This window comes from Cydia amplana, chromosome 19, assembly GCF_948474715.1.
Source record: "Cydia amplana chromosome 19, ilCydAmpl1.1, whole genome shotgun sequence".
In the NCBI taxonomy this organism is placed as follows: domain Eukaryota; kingdom Metazoa; phylum Arthropoda; class Insecta; order Lepidoptera; family Tortricidae; genus Cydia; species Cydia amplana.
Genome location: NC_086087.1, coordinates 14,107,163 through 14,121,662, shown reverse-complemented (window position 1 = coordinate 14,121,662; position 14,500 = coordinate 14,107,163). Strand labels below are relative to the sequence as shown.

At 35.7% G+C, this 14,500-nt stretch overlaps 1 protein-coding gene across 4 annotated transcripts in view; it reads right to left on the bottom strand.

The window, feature by feature from the left end:
- Window positions 1-14,500, bottom strand: part of LOC134656856 (homeobox protein cut) — a 213,609-nt gene that overhangs the window by 175,938 nt on the left and 23,171 nt on the right. For 3 of the 4 annotated variants that reach the window (XM_063512381.1, XM_063512382.1, XM_063512384.1), the window contains exon 2: window positions 5,303-5,500. In XM_063512381.1, coding sequence (XP_063368451.1) covers window positions 5,303-5,419 — 117 coding nt within the window. In that variant the 5' untranslated portion in view covers window positions 5,420-5,500. Of the gene's footprint in view, window positions 1-5,302; window positions 5,501-14,500 lie in introns of those variants that run through there. The other variant, XM_063512385.1, reaches the window with a different exon arrangement.

The following is a 14,500-nucleotide window of genomic DNA, read 5'->3' as shown; positions in this document are numbered from 1 at the left end:
AATCGATTGTTTCGTCGATTATCGTTAAGCGTCGATTGCGTTAAGCCGTAACGACACGCTTCAAGTCGTTCTGTTTTTAAAATATCGTAACCGTCAAAAGGTTTTCGGCGCTTACGTCGTTTTGTATTTAGAATTATATTTGAACTTTAATGTCGAACCTTGCTAGCTGCTCACGACTGTTCTGGAAGGAGTATTGATTTATTTTTGAGGAAAGGTTTTTTTGCACGTTAGCGCTATGGTAAAACTGTTTAACAAGGCTTCAGGGGGTCTAAGTGACAATCGAAAAAAATCGATGGAAACTTAAATAATGTATGGAAATAATCACGTGACTTTTCGTTGCATCCCGATACATTTTTACTATTCGTTTGGCGTTTGTCGATGTACGATTGTCATCTTGGCTAGGCATCCTGGTTTTTAAAGACAATCTTCGACGTCCGTTGTTAAAAACTGGTAGGTATATAAGTACATTTGATATTTTATAAATACCATGATGTGTGTCCTAACTTACTCTACCCCTTAAATGGTAGTTGAAAATATTTTAATTCAAAAATAGAACAGAACGTTAATTGCAAACTATTCAAAAAATTAAAAATCAATCGCGATTTACCGCTGCCTAATATTCGTCCGAAACTTTTCACAACAAGTAATCTGGCGCTAGCTTTTATTCCAATTTAAACCTAATTACTGCATGTGAAGGTCGGCATTCGAATAACGTTATCAAGTTAGATGAGAGTTTGCGAAAGCTTCCAAATTTCTCTAACTCCCGGAATGCGATCGGTTCCCATAGCCTTGCTAAGGTATTATTTCCAACGGTGCTCGAACGCTAGCGAGATGAACGTTCTAAAAAGACCAAAATAATGGAGATCTCCAACACATAGTTGTTATGGGTCTAGAGGCCAAGTTACTATGGTAACCCTTTCGTCTTCACTGCTTTTTCAAAGTTCCCATAGCTTTATACAAAAGAATGTGTCCCATTTTTGGCAAAAAGTCGCGTGCTTTCCCAGGCCGGTGTCAGGTCGCGGCATAGACGTAAGGACGAATTCTTGTTGTTTTGGTTTTAATATTGGCTGGTAGATGGCGTTATATTGTGCTGCATCGCACCAACAAAGATTCCCCGTAGGCATTGAAAGAATAAGAAATAAAACTAAAATAACTTTGATTATCGAGAATTTTTTAAATCACATGTCGTATTGAGGTCCCGCTGATTAATGATAAGAAGTAAGAGGAAAACAACTTCTTGAAAACGTAAAAACAAAACAAAAAACTAAAAGTCGGTCTGCAGGTTTTACGAAAATACTTATTTTAGAAGAATCGGCGAGCAATTATCATCGAATGCAAAAAAGCCGCCTTCACCTCAAACGAGGAATTTACCAGACGCCAAGCAAAAACTTAGCCTGTATTTAAAAATCGATTGCAACCAAAAAATTGTCACTGACAAATGATTTGAACGCCTTGCGGTCGAAATTACGAATTCGAAGATTTGAATTCGGAACAAAAACCGCCATTAGCTTTTTTCGGCTGTCGATTTTCGGGGTAATCGGGTTTTTTGTCGAACGATAATCGATGCTCACTAATTCGATTTGCGCCCCTCCCACCGGACGGTAGGCGTGTATCTATCGATCGTCTAGCCGGATCGTTAAACAAATTCGAATTTCAAATCGCGTATCGCGAGTAGCTTTAAGCCGACTCGATAATTTGTTTTATTTTTAAAATGAATCGATTGTGGTCATGGACCGGCCATTTGAATGCCGCTAATGTTATTTTAATGATATTTTTCACAATCGGACGATCATCGACGGTTATTAGGCTGGTGGGAATCGACTCAATCTAGCGTGTTGATTATATATCGATTATTCTATATAGTAGAGACTTCTGCAATCATTTCATGAATTATTGCTAGCCGTGGGGCCCGTGAGATGATACGCTCAATTTTTTTAAAGATGGCGGAAAGATTCCACTTGGTAATTCATAGAAACAAATAAAACTTTATTCTTATCTTTAAATACTTATTATTACTCGATATTGCAGTGAAAATTACATTTATTATAGTTTATTACACTATCTGCTTTGTTTTTAAGGTCGGTTTTAAATTTCAATCCATAAATTCGAATTTGCGAAGCTTTAAAATTCGTATTAACGGCTATTTAAATTACGTTCTAAATTAGAAATCACCTGTCGATTGCATCGATTATACGAAATAAATGTTCGCGATTTCAATCGAGTCGTTTTATAGGCTCTAATTGTTAGTTTTATAAGACCACTGCATAATTGTTTTAAAAAGGGCTTAAGCGGCATTATAAAATATATTAAAATACGTCTTTTTTATACTAGTTTGTTTAAAGGATGCTGTTAAATAGGGTTTTGAAATACGAGATGGGTGGCTTGAGGTCCATTTATTACTATTGGTTTTGATACTCGTGGAAACCTACATAAAATTTTATTGTTAAGGAAACATTCGATTAAGGAATTCAAAAGAACTTGTGAAACTATAATATATTATAATTGTTGTGATGGAAAATTGTATAATTGAAAATTAAATTGAGCTTTAATATCAAACAGAAATTGTGCGATTATTGCTCTTAATACTATGGAATAAAGTCGATGGAACTTTACACGAAAATGAGCTGTATTGCAACTAGTAATTTGCAAGTAGTAAAAGTATTGCGACTTTAGAATTAATCGCCGTTCAATCATTTCAATTAACTTTACTTTACCTCAAGTTTATTCATGTCATTTATTTTATTAAAGCTAAAGACTTTATCTTTATATCCGGCAATAAAAATGTCGATTTCAAGCACGGCAATATACAAAGAAAAGTATAATAAATTCAGTTGTCTACATAATTTTAATAATTATTAATTTATTAGCAAAACTGACCATACATTTCGTATCGATAGCAAATTCGTGGCACGGCATATGTAAATTCAAAAACGGAACGTTTTTAATCAACATTCGAATCGATTACTTCTCAAAACCTCTTATCTGCCATCCTTAAGCGTTCTAAATGAAACTTTATTGATTGTCAATAGAGTTTAAATTTGATTAAAATGGTGGTTTAATGGTGAGTTTTGGAAAATTGTTTCTCTATTTTCTTAGTGGCCAGTACAATACTATCTTCAGCCATTCAAACGTAGTATCTGCGCGCGCATCTCGCCTGAATGAATATTTATTCCGCTTTTAATCCCTATTGTTCATATTTTACTCGGGCAATATCGGAATCGTTTTGAATTTGGAATTTGACGTTGGCGGTTTGAATTCCGAATGCGGTTGTTTTGTTTACTATTGAGAAGTCAGTGTACAGTTCAAAAAGTTAGAATCGAAATAATATACATATTTAAAAATAAACAGTACCTTATTATAGTGTACACAACTACTCGTGCATAAACATGTTTTTACCTATACATTGTCAGTATAACGGATATAATAGGTGACACTATAGTAATGATTCTTGATCTGTGGCACTCTGATTGCTGTCACGGTGTCAGCCATGTTAATTACTCTTGACAGACGTAATGGGAGCGAATTCAATCTCCGTATCGATTAGCAATGAGAATTACATCGATAATTTACATACGGCTTTGGTACATCACTGTTATTGTCAAATAGTGACAATAAATATTGATAGATGTATAAATTTTTGTCGGTTTAATCATTATCGCTTCTGTTTTTTTTTTGTCTTTAAAAGCTTATATTATTCTTGGTTCAAATATTTACACAGATTTAAATGATGTCACGTCTTAATTTTTTTAATAAGAAATAGAAATAAAAAAGTCATATTATTTTACACAAATGATCATTTGTTTAAGTCTATCATAATTTTACGAATGGTAAAGTATAACCAAGTCGATTTGTGTTGCATATTTTATCGAAAAAAATATCGACAAATTTTTTTGTGCGATAAGCAAAGATAATTCTACGGTCATCTTTAACAAGTAAAGTTTTTTTAATTGTTCCATTCAAATCGATGTTTAAATACGTACTTCCTTTGCATTTTGTAATTTCCTGCTGCATCAACAGATAATTCTGCATTAAATAGATACAGATCTGAATTGAATAATGTCGTAACGCAACGATTAGTGATCTGATATTAACATACGGAACAATAGTCTGGTAGAGTCGCATTATAGAACAAATAGACGAAGAGACAGACACACCTACACACTCCTGTAACAGCCATGATATGACATAATGCTAATTATATGGTTGACATTTTATTAGGCTATCTCAATGTTGGGTAATGGACTGATTTAAATAAATATTTTTTTTGTCTTACTAATCATAATATTCATAATATTGTTTTGGTTTTAAAATTAGGCCCTTATACATTTTCCCGGGTAAACTCATAGTACAGTAAGTAAGTGCTTATATTTACGCTCTTAATTTTTCGTAAGTATGTGTGTCACCTCAGTCGTGCTAAAAATGCAAAAAAAATATATACAAAACATACACAATCCATCGCGACAAAAATCACAAATCTCAATGAACATTGGGCAAAAAATCGATAAAACCAAACTAGTCCCAACCCTACGTTGCAAATTCGAAAATTAAACCGAAAGGCGATTCTACCGTAGCTACGGATGGTAATATGTGACGTTGATCAGATATTAGCATACGAAACAATAGTTAGTTAAACAATAGATATAATTGAGGTGGTATCGGTCGGAATCGTTCGGTAATTTCCAAGGGTCCCTCAGGTTAATTGCGGTGCTGTAAATTGATTTTGTATCGTCGATAGTGTTGTAATGGTTTGAGTTTTGGATAACGGTTTTGCACTAGTGTTGTTGATAACATACCTATTGTAAAATTTTATCTATTAATTTCGAAAGGGTTTAACATTATAATCAAATTCGCAATAAGTTTGGTCAAGATTGTGGTCGAAAGGCTTACCTTTTTCCAATAAAAAAACGTACGAGGCAGAATACAAGCAGTACCTATGTAAATATGTATTTTAACGGATTTGTAGCCGTTTTTGGATGAACGGTGTCTGTTGGGTGGACGACATTCGGAAGATTTCGGGGCACTTCTGGATGAGACTAATTATGAAGTAAATACTATTGACACGGAAAGACAAAAAATATATTTTACTATTTGCAGGGATTCAGATGATATACGGCTAGGGTTTGCACGACGGATCCGAAATGTATGGGACGATCCGCGAATCCGGATCCAGATCCGGATAATTTCATACATTTCAGATCCGGATTGCAAACCCTATATACGGCAGAATGATCATTTAGGATTTGAATCGTGTATTTTTTTCTAGTTTTTTCGCCCGTTCCGTTAAACAGTCTTTTTACGTTACCTGTTGCCAGAACTGCGCCAGTAGATATATCCTTTCCTTCTTGAACAACCAGTCCATCGAGTGCATAGCTTGCACCTCGGCCTCCGGCGCCGGCAGGTTTGCCCCCGTCGGGTGCATTAGGGCTGCAGGGGCATTTCACAGCCCGAGTGGCATGCCAACGAACTGGCTGAGGACTTTCGGTTTGTTCACTATTGTGCCCTGCAAAGAAAGAATTTTTGCTTTCAGGTTTGCGTTTGAAAGGAACAGACTTTTGATTTTGGTCTTGGTATCGATCAGAGAGTAGGGTTGGGCAGATAAGTTGCTGTATTTGCAAGTAATAACTCTATTCAAGATATGGGATAGATTGTTAAGTATAAATGTCACACTACAAAGTAAATCTGGCCTCCGTCGGGTGCATTAGGGCTGCAGGGGCATTTTACAGTCCTAGCGGCCAATAAACTGGTAGAGGACTTTGTGGTTTGTTCGCTATTGTGCCCTGCAAAGCAAAAATAACATGCGATGTATCGTAAATGAAATAGAAAGCTTTTATCGATACTGTTACTGACGAATTTTTTTTTCGAGAAAGTTTTATTGACGTCTGTCTGGCCTAGTGGGTATTAGTGACCCTGCCTATGAAGCCGATGGTCCTGGGTTAGAATCCCGGTAAGCGCATTTATTTGTGTGATGAGCACTCCTGATCCATGGATCCTGAGTCATGGATGTTTTCTATGTATTTTTCAAGTATTTGTATATTATGGGCCTACTGCAGCCGCGTCTGGCGCTTCGTAAACCACGCCCGCTAGTTCTTCCCTCCCCGCTAACACGCACACATGGAAACGCTTCGCGCCGCACGTGAAGTTTGTGTGACCTTTTAGCACCATCTAACGTTACCGAAGTTAACTACCATTATACGCGGTCGCTGCGGTCGGCCATAAACTTAAATTCGGAAAAAATTGAAACAGATGGCGTTGTTACTTGTTCATAATAGCAAACAATAAAATAATTAATTAATAAACCTGAATATTTATTGTTGTTTTGGAAGATGTTAACAGCATAGAAGCAGCAGCGTATATAGCATATAAGTTAAGAGTATTGATAATAAGAAAATAGCACAAGAACAGAAAAGAGATTATTTTTGATAAAATATGATGAAAAGAGATTTACTTGATTACGCTCACCTGACTTTGCGGTCACTAAATGCAAATTTCAACCTTATTGTTATGGGGTTACAATACCCCTGGGGTTGCAGGCGTCCATAGTCGTTATTATTATAAATGCTTTGGTTGAAATGCTTTTTAACCCTCGAATTTTTCATAGGTACTGCAATAATATGTTACTCTTCGACGGCCGCAAAAATATGTGACACGCTCTTATGGCTCTACAAATAAGATCTAACATCTATCTACCGCAAAACGGCCTTCGGTGTGTAACATATTATTGCAGCTGACTGTACTCGTATTCATTGTTGTATAGGTAGGTATTAATATCTTTTATCCGATCGATTTGCATTTATTTGAAATAAATCACAGTGTTTAGTAATTATATGTTTTATTGAATAAGAGATTATTTAGGTATGTAAGGAATACAGGGTGCCTTTTTGAAACACTCATTTTTAGGGTTCCGTAGCCAAATGGCAAAAAACGGAACCCTTATAGATTCGTCATGTCTGTCTGTCTGTCCGTCTGTCCGTCCGTATGTCACAGCCACTTTTTTCCGAAACTATAAGAACTATACTGTTGAAACTTGGTAAGTAGATGTATTCTGTGAACCGCATTAAGATTTTCATACAAAAATAGAAAAAAAAAATTTTTTTTGGGGGTTCCCCATACTTAGAACTGAAACTCAAAAAATGTTTTTTCATCAAACCCCTACGTGTGGGGTATCTATGGATAGGTCTTCAAAAATGATATTGAGGTTTCTAACATCATTTTTTTCTAAACTGAATAGTTTGCGCGAGAGACACTTCCAAAGTGGTAAAATGTGTGTCCCCCCCCCCCTGTAACTTCTAAAATAAGAGAATGATAAAACTAAAAAAAATATATGATGTACATTACCATGCAAACTTCCACCGAAAATTGGTTTGAACAAGATCTAGTAAGTAGTTGTTTTTTAATACGTCATAAATCCCCTAAATACGGAACCCTTCATGGGCGAGTCCGACTCGCACTTGGCCGCTTTTTCTGGATAATTTTGAATTTCAATTGTCAGGGGTGCCTACATTATTTTTTAATACATTTTACAACGACAACAAACAAAAGTTCAAATTCGCCGTATTTTTATTACCCGGGTCGATCGCAACAAAATAGAAAATCATGTTTTTCAAATCTAAGCGTTATTGTAATTTATCTCAAATAACCAAAAAGTCAATCTGACTAGAACTTAAAAACGAACTGAATTATTTTAATATGTCGATTTTTCTTGGTGACCCAGGAGAATTTTTTTTTGTATCCCATACCATAGAGAAAAAATACATAGAGTGCTCACTCCATACATCAGTTTTAGTACCAAAAAGACTATTAGCATCTAGCATCGAGTAGCGGAACTATCAGTACTGCTACTTGACAATAGATGTAGCACCGACAGGAAAGTCTTATGCTGTTGAGATAAGACTTTCCGGTCGGTGCTACATCTATTGTCAAGTAGCAGTACTGATAGTTCCGCTACTCGATGCTAGATGTAGACACTGAAATTAATAGTCTGAACTGATGTATGGAGTGAGCACTCTTGTCTTTATTTCTCTATGCCCATACGAAAAGAGCGTATCCCAATCGCGTATCGGTTTTGGTTTTTACCTATAAGTGTGAAAAATATATTCTACCATATACGAAGGATGTGTTTTTTCATGTTTTATGCGTCTTTTTGTACAATAAAGTGTTTTACTGCTACTAATATATCATATTAACGATTAACTAAAAAGGTATTTACATCTAATTTAACTGGTAAATTATTAAAGTCCGCTAAAATTAATATATACCTATTCAAAAAAATATTTGTTAATATGTCCCAAAATCATGGCTCATTTTTTAAGTCTCCTGACTTACCAAACATATCGCAACGAAGGCAAGGGCACAACGCGGCATCGTGAACCTAATAACGTAACGTTTCAGTTACTTTTATCCGGGGTACGAAAAGAGGTATTAGATCTATCCTGGGTCTAATATGTTATAAAAACATAGTTTTTTGAAAAATGTTCGTAGGTAGTACACAAAATTTACCTTTTCTTTTAAATGTGATTTGGGTCATCGTTCTCCCTGGTGACTTTTCTGGTGACCCAAGAGACATCAATTTTATTATGACTCAGGAGACTTTTTTTCTATGCACTTTGATTTTTTTGATGCGCTAATTTTGTTATCTAAAATAACTTTAAACTGCTGATATACTTATATAACTTTGCTGATGAGTGGAAGTGGAATTGAAACTTAATTTATTGTTCTCTCCCTTGACATTTTGGCATACATTTGACATGCTGCAGTGCACTCCTAACGTTAATAAAGACATAATTTTTAGAAAATGCTTTAGGAAAACTCACTCTTGAGCTTAAAACGATTAAGTCCTTATCATTGTATGTTAGATTTTTAGTACAGATTTGGATCAGTGAAAATGTCTCTTAGCCAACTAAATTTGTCTCTGGGAAAAGTACGATATCCCTAAAAATTGTACGTACATTTCGCATTTTTCTGAAGGAACGGAATTCATAAATTGGGTTATTATTATTTTTTCAGATTATTTGATTGCATTGACATATCACCAAGATAGATAGAACATTTAAGTTACCAGAAGAAAAGCATTTTGTTATTTTATACAGTGTGGAAAAAGTAGGTTCGATTCCCGGGCGCGACTAAGCGAATTTAAAAAAAACAACGTGTTGCATTCCGGGAGTGCCGACAGAAGTTAAAACTCAATGACTAGTCCAAAATGTCTGCAGCACTATGTATAATTGACCCATCCTCCTTTCTATTGAAAACTTTTGGTTCCGAAATTGCTGGTCAGTGAGCTTGTTTAAAATTCGAAATTCAAATTTATAGCGTTAATTGTTTAAAATTCGAATAGAAATTGTAAAGTTACCTTGCAGACCTCGCATCTAAATATATTTGGTCATGATATTTTGAGTTTTATTCACCAGTACTAGAGTTCACTTTTATTAGCGATTTCATCAAGATGTAGCTTTATTGAATTATATTTGAGTGGTATAAAGTTATAATACTGTGAGATCCTCGTATTTCAGCCCGTACAAGATTATAACCTTTTTCATGTAATGTCATTGAGTTTTTCTTTATTGATTTAAATGCCATCTAAACCTTACGGTCACATGATCGCCTTACGCTGTCTCGAGTTTATCATTTTTTCCCCACCTCAAAAAGTGCCTAGCGCCGCTAAAGAAGTTTTCACTTCAAAAATCTTTGAATGCAGTTGTTTCTTTAAAAAACAATAATGTTTCATTTAAGTAAAATGAGCAAACTTAAGGTTTTAAGGCACTTTCCCTCCAGGGCCCATAATTTTTTTCCACCCGGTAGTAGACAACTATTTTTTTCGACTAAATGAAGTTTTATTAGATAAATCGTTGATCACATGGTTCGTTTCACACATCACATCAAAACGTTTGTCAAAGTAATGAAATTTATGCCAAAAAAACATAAATAAAACATATAAATTCAACACATTTTTTAAATAAAAATCTTTCTCGATGATATAAAAGCGGCCAAGTGCGAGTCGGACTCGCCCATGAAGGGTTCCGTATTTAGGCGATTTATGACGTATTAAAAAAAAAACTACTTACTAGATCTCGTTCAAACCAATTTTCGGTGGAAGTTCACATGGTAATGTACATCATATATTTTTTTTAGTTTTATCATTCTCTTATTTTAGAAGTTACAGGGGGGGGACACACATTTTACCACTTTGAAAGTGTCTCTCGCGCAAACTATTCAGTTTAGAAAAAAATGATATTAGAAACCTCAATATCATTTTTGAAGACCTATCCATAGACACCCCACACGTATGGGTTTGATGAAAAAAAATTTTTTGAGTTTCAGTTTGAAGTATGGGGAACCCCAAAAATTTATTGTTTTTTTTCTATTTAATACATCTACTTACCAAGTTTCAACAGTATAGTTCTTATAGTTTCGGAGAAAAGTGGCTGTGACCTACGGACGGACAGACAGACGGACAGACGGACAGACAGACAGACAGACAGACATGACGAATCTATAAGGGTTCCGTTTTTTGCCATTTGGCTACGGAACCCTAAAAAAGAACATCGACAAATTATGTTCAAAGAATTAATATCAAAACAGATGTCATAATTAGGATTGGCTACTTTAAGAAAGGGACAGAGAGATTTAATCCTCTCGCTCTGCACGTTTTTCTCATTCCTCCTTGTCAAGCCAAAATAAACTATAAAATGATAGTAACACAAGTACATTGTAATATTCACTTTTTCCACGGTATCATGTCATTGTAAATTACTTATGTGAAATTGTAGTGGCGTGCGACTTTCAAACCGGAGGTCACGGGTTCGAACCCCGGCCCGTGCAAGTGAGTTTTTGTAAGTAGGGACCTTTTTTAGTGGTACTTAAATATAATAACTTTTCGTATTATTGAAATAAAATATTTTATTCAAACAAACTTAATAATATAATAATTAAAACGAATAATATCAATTAGTTTTCAATATTTATTCAATTATTTTAAATTATTTGAGCATGAAACATACTAGATTTATTTTTATCATTACAATAGAAAAAAAGCAAATAATATATTCTTATAGATATTTTATTTTTAAACAAAAATAAAGCAAAAAGTTACGGTTAGATTCTGATGGCTAAATACCAAACAGCTACCGATACATTTCAATATCTGTCGAAATTTCCTAACCCGTTGTAACTGACAAAGAGTATAGATTTCGACGTAGCATGACGTAGCTAAGCAAACACGCACACATGCGTAACGTATAGGCCTGTAAGAAGGCACCATCATAGGTTTACCTCCGATTCCGTTACTACTCAATGGAGTTACGACTCAACGTTTATTGGATATTAAAATTTTACGTAATTCGGAGCGCTGCGCGAAGTGACATAGGTCTTACCTCTTTGAGGCACGACGGCCATCTAACATTACTGGCATAAAGGATGCATTTATGACTTTGACGCATGACAGAAAGAGAAACCGAACTGCGTAAAATGGGCGTTTGCTGTTGAATTCATAAAATCAAAAATCGATAATAAATCCATCGGTAAAGGATAATAAGTTAATATTTAGTTCTTTGAAAGTTAAGACGAGATGAAAACCTTTGCTGTAAGGTGGATTGTGCTGGATATGGATGTGTTTTCTAGTTGCACGAAGCTAAAACCGAAAAATGAACACGTAAGTTTGGATTTATTTTCTATCGAGAAAATTTTAAGCATTCGTGTTTCGACTACTACGAAATCTCTTATCATATAGTCAAGAAACATATATCCGAAAATCACTACTGTTTGTTTCCGGGGCTAGCCACTGCCACCTTTCTAAGATCCTGTTATTTTTCGATGCACGGCCTTATATACTTATATCGTTTTCAGAGTATCCACAACACAAGCCTTCTTGAGCTTACCGTGTTGCTTAGTCAATTGGTGTAAGAATGTGCTTACAATATTTATTTATTTAAATAAGTATTAATTGCTATGTTAATAGTATAATTAAGATATTTTCAAGATTTTAATGGTAAAAATACATTGCAAAGTAAAACTGGCCCCCGTCGCCTGCAGGGGCATTTCAAAGACCAAACGGCCAACGAACTGGCGGCAGAGGACTTCGCGTGTCGTGAACACGGGTCGCTATTGTGCCCTGCAAAGAAAGAAAGACTAGTTTGGTTCCTATCGATTGATTTGCGTGTCAAGTTTTGAAAGAAACGGTAATTTGGCTTTGTTATTATCGATTTGCATGTTGAGTTTGTTAGTTGTAGGTTAGAAATCTAGCTAGGGTCATTGTGCTAGTTTCCGTCCATGCTCTAGTTTTCGTCCACATGACAGATTAGCAAATAACATATTTGATATTTAATTTACTACTTGCCAAATACATTTTTTATGTAGATAGATATATTGTCTCGACATTAAGGATTGTATTAAGTCCAAATTTGTGCAGCAATGTAGATTTATATTCAATTTCGTCAAGTGGACGAAAACTAGAGCTGGACGAAAACTAACGCACCTACCCTATATGTTCGCTATTTTGCCCTGAAAAGAAAGTAAAACTAATCAGTATTGATTGATTTGCGTGACTTTTGAATGAAAGACTAATTTTAGTTTGGAATTGGCATCGATTCGCGTGTTGTTTTAGTTAAAAACAAAGGTTTTCAGGTTATCGTATAATTAAGTTAATATTGAACTTGTCAAGCATAAGATCTATTAATTTTTGGCATTTCTTGTCATGCATTGTCATTGATAAAAATTACCATTATTCTTATATCAAATCACCTCAGTGTCAGTAACATCGCGTGTCGCCTGAACGATAGACCTCATAATTACAACAATATATTACCCACCCCAACCACAGCACCGCCACTAGCATATTCAAATCGATCACTGATAAACGAACTATTCCTAACAGTTCTAACTGGGGTCAAGACGCGATACGATCAGGGCTGGTACAAATGATAATTCGCAGTCGCATGTTGCCGAAACACCTAAAAACTAAGTTATCGCCACCTGAACAAAGCCGTAAAGCGCGACTTGTGTTTTTTGGGCGGTGCGAGTGGCGAGCGGTAGCGGGAGCGGTAGCGGTTTCTAATACATTACTCATACTCATTCATTTATTCATAAAACTTAGGTATTTAACGGGTACATAGGTACTAATTTATTTTTGCATGCATGGCATTATTTTCGAAGTAAAACAGGAACCAAACACAACAACACAGGAAACGGGAGTAATTAAAAATAAATAAAACTGTTTATTGTGTGTTAGGATGATGCAAATTAAAAATAGTACCGAAATTGTATTGAGAGAACTAAAAAGCAAATAAGTAAGTAGTAAAATTCGTCTTATTAACTATTCAAAGTCTGTTTAAAGGTGCAAAATAAGTATTTTAGCCTCCATAATAAACGCCCCTTTTTGTAAAATTTAAAAAGCAACTTTTATGCGGGTTGTACACACTCGTCCAGGGACCCCGAGACAGGCCGAGAACGACTGTGTACATGCTGCATCCTTCTCGTCCCGCTCTTCCTTGTCTCGTCTCGCGCTTCTTGGATCGGCGCGGTGCCGAGACAATCGGCGAGAGGCTCTCGTCCAGTGTGTACAGCTGACATTATAGTTACCGAAAACTCGCGGGTTGCTAACTCAGCGTAAATCGCTATCCTCTCATCCCCCGCACCGCCATCGTCCGCTAGGGTTGAACTAGTGAATTACGGGCGTGTCAATCAATAAACATGATAAGTGCGGCTTCGTGCGGCGATATGCAAACAGGATTACACGCCGCACGGAACGATCGATCCATCGATTTCGGCCATTTAATTACTGCTTTTTAAATTTCGAACGTGCTAGATACCTACGTACTGGGCAATTTGAATTTGTGGCACTGAGAGCCACCTGTGGTACCTATGCCAGTTTTTTTATTATTTGGAATGTTAAGAAGATACTAGTAGAGTCTGTGCGGAAAGAGAAGAGTCGTGAAATGTATTGGGCTCCCTTACATTCCACGACTCGTCTCTTTCCGCACAGACTCTACTGGCCAATTTCAATTTGCGTCATTGATAAGATATAGGTACTTGTTCAAGCAAATCTTGTTAGTAGAAAAAGGCGGCAAATTTGAAAAATCACGGATTAGCAACACTACGTTTGAATTGCGCGAAAATCGCGTGTCATTTTTATATTTTATTTGTGGGTGTGGAATTGTTTTGTTTAGATTTCATCGTTGTTCGATGTACATTGCTGCTTTTTGTTCGTTTCCTATGGATACCATACTTGAGTTTGCTTTACATTGCTACTAACATAGGTATCCTGCTTGACAGACTACATGATTTTTTCCAATTTGGAATGTTATATTCTTTGAAGATTCCATCGTTTTACTCGTAACGGCGATCTAGTAGTTTTGTCGTTAATACTATCTATTCTCCAAGAAAAACAGCTCAATTATTTTTAATTTCTTTATCTACGGATCCCCCCACATATAGTCCCCCAAACGTCGTGAGTCACAGACAGAAACACCCACAGTTTATTAGTTAATATTCATTAGCCCTGATAAGGGGT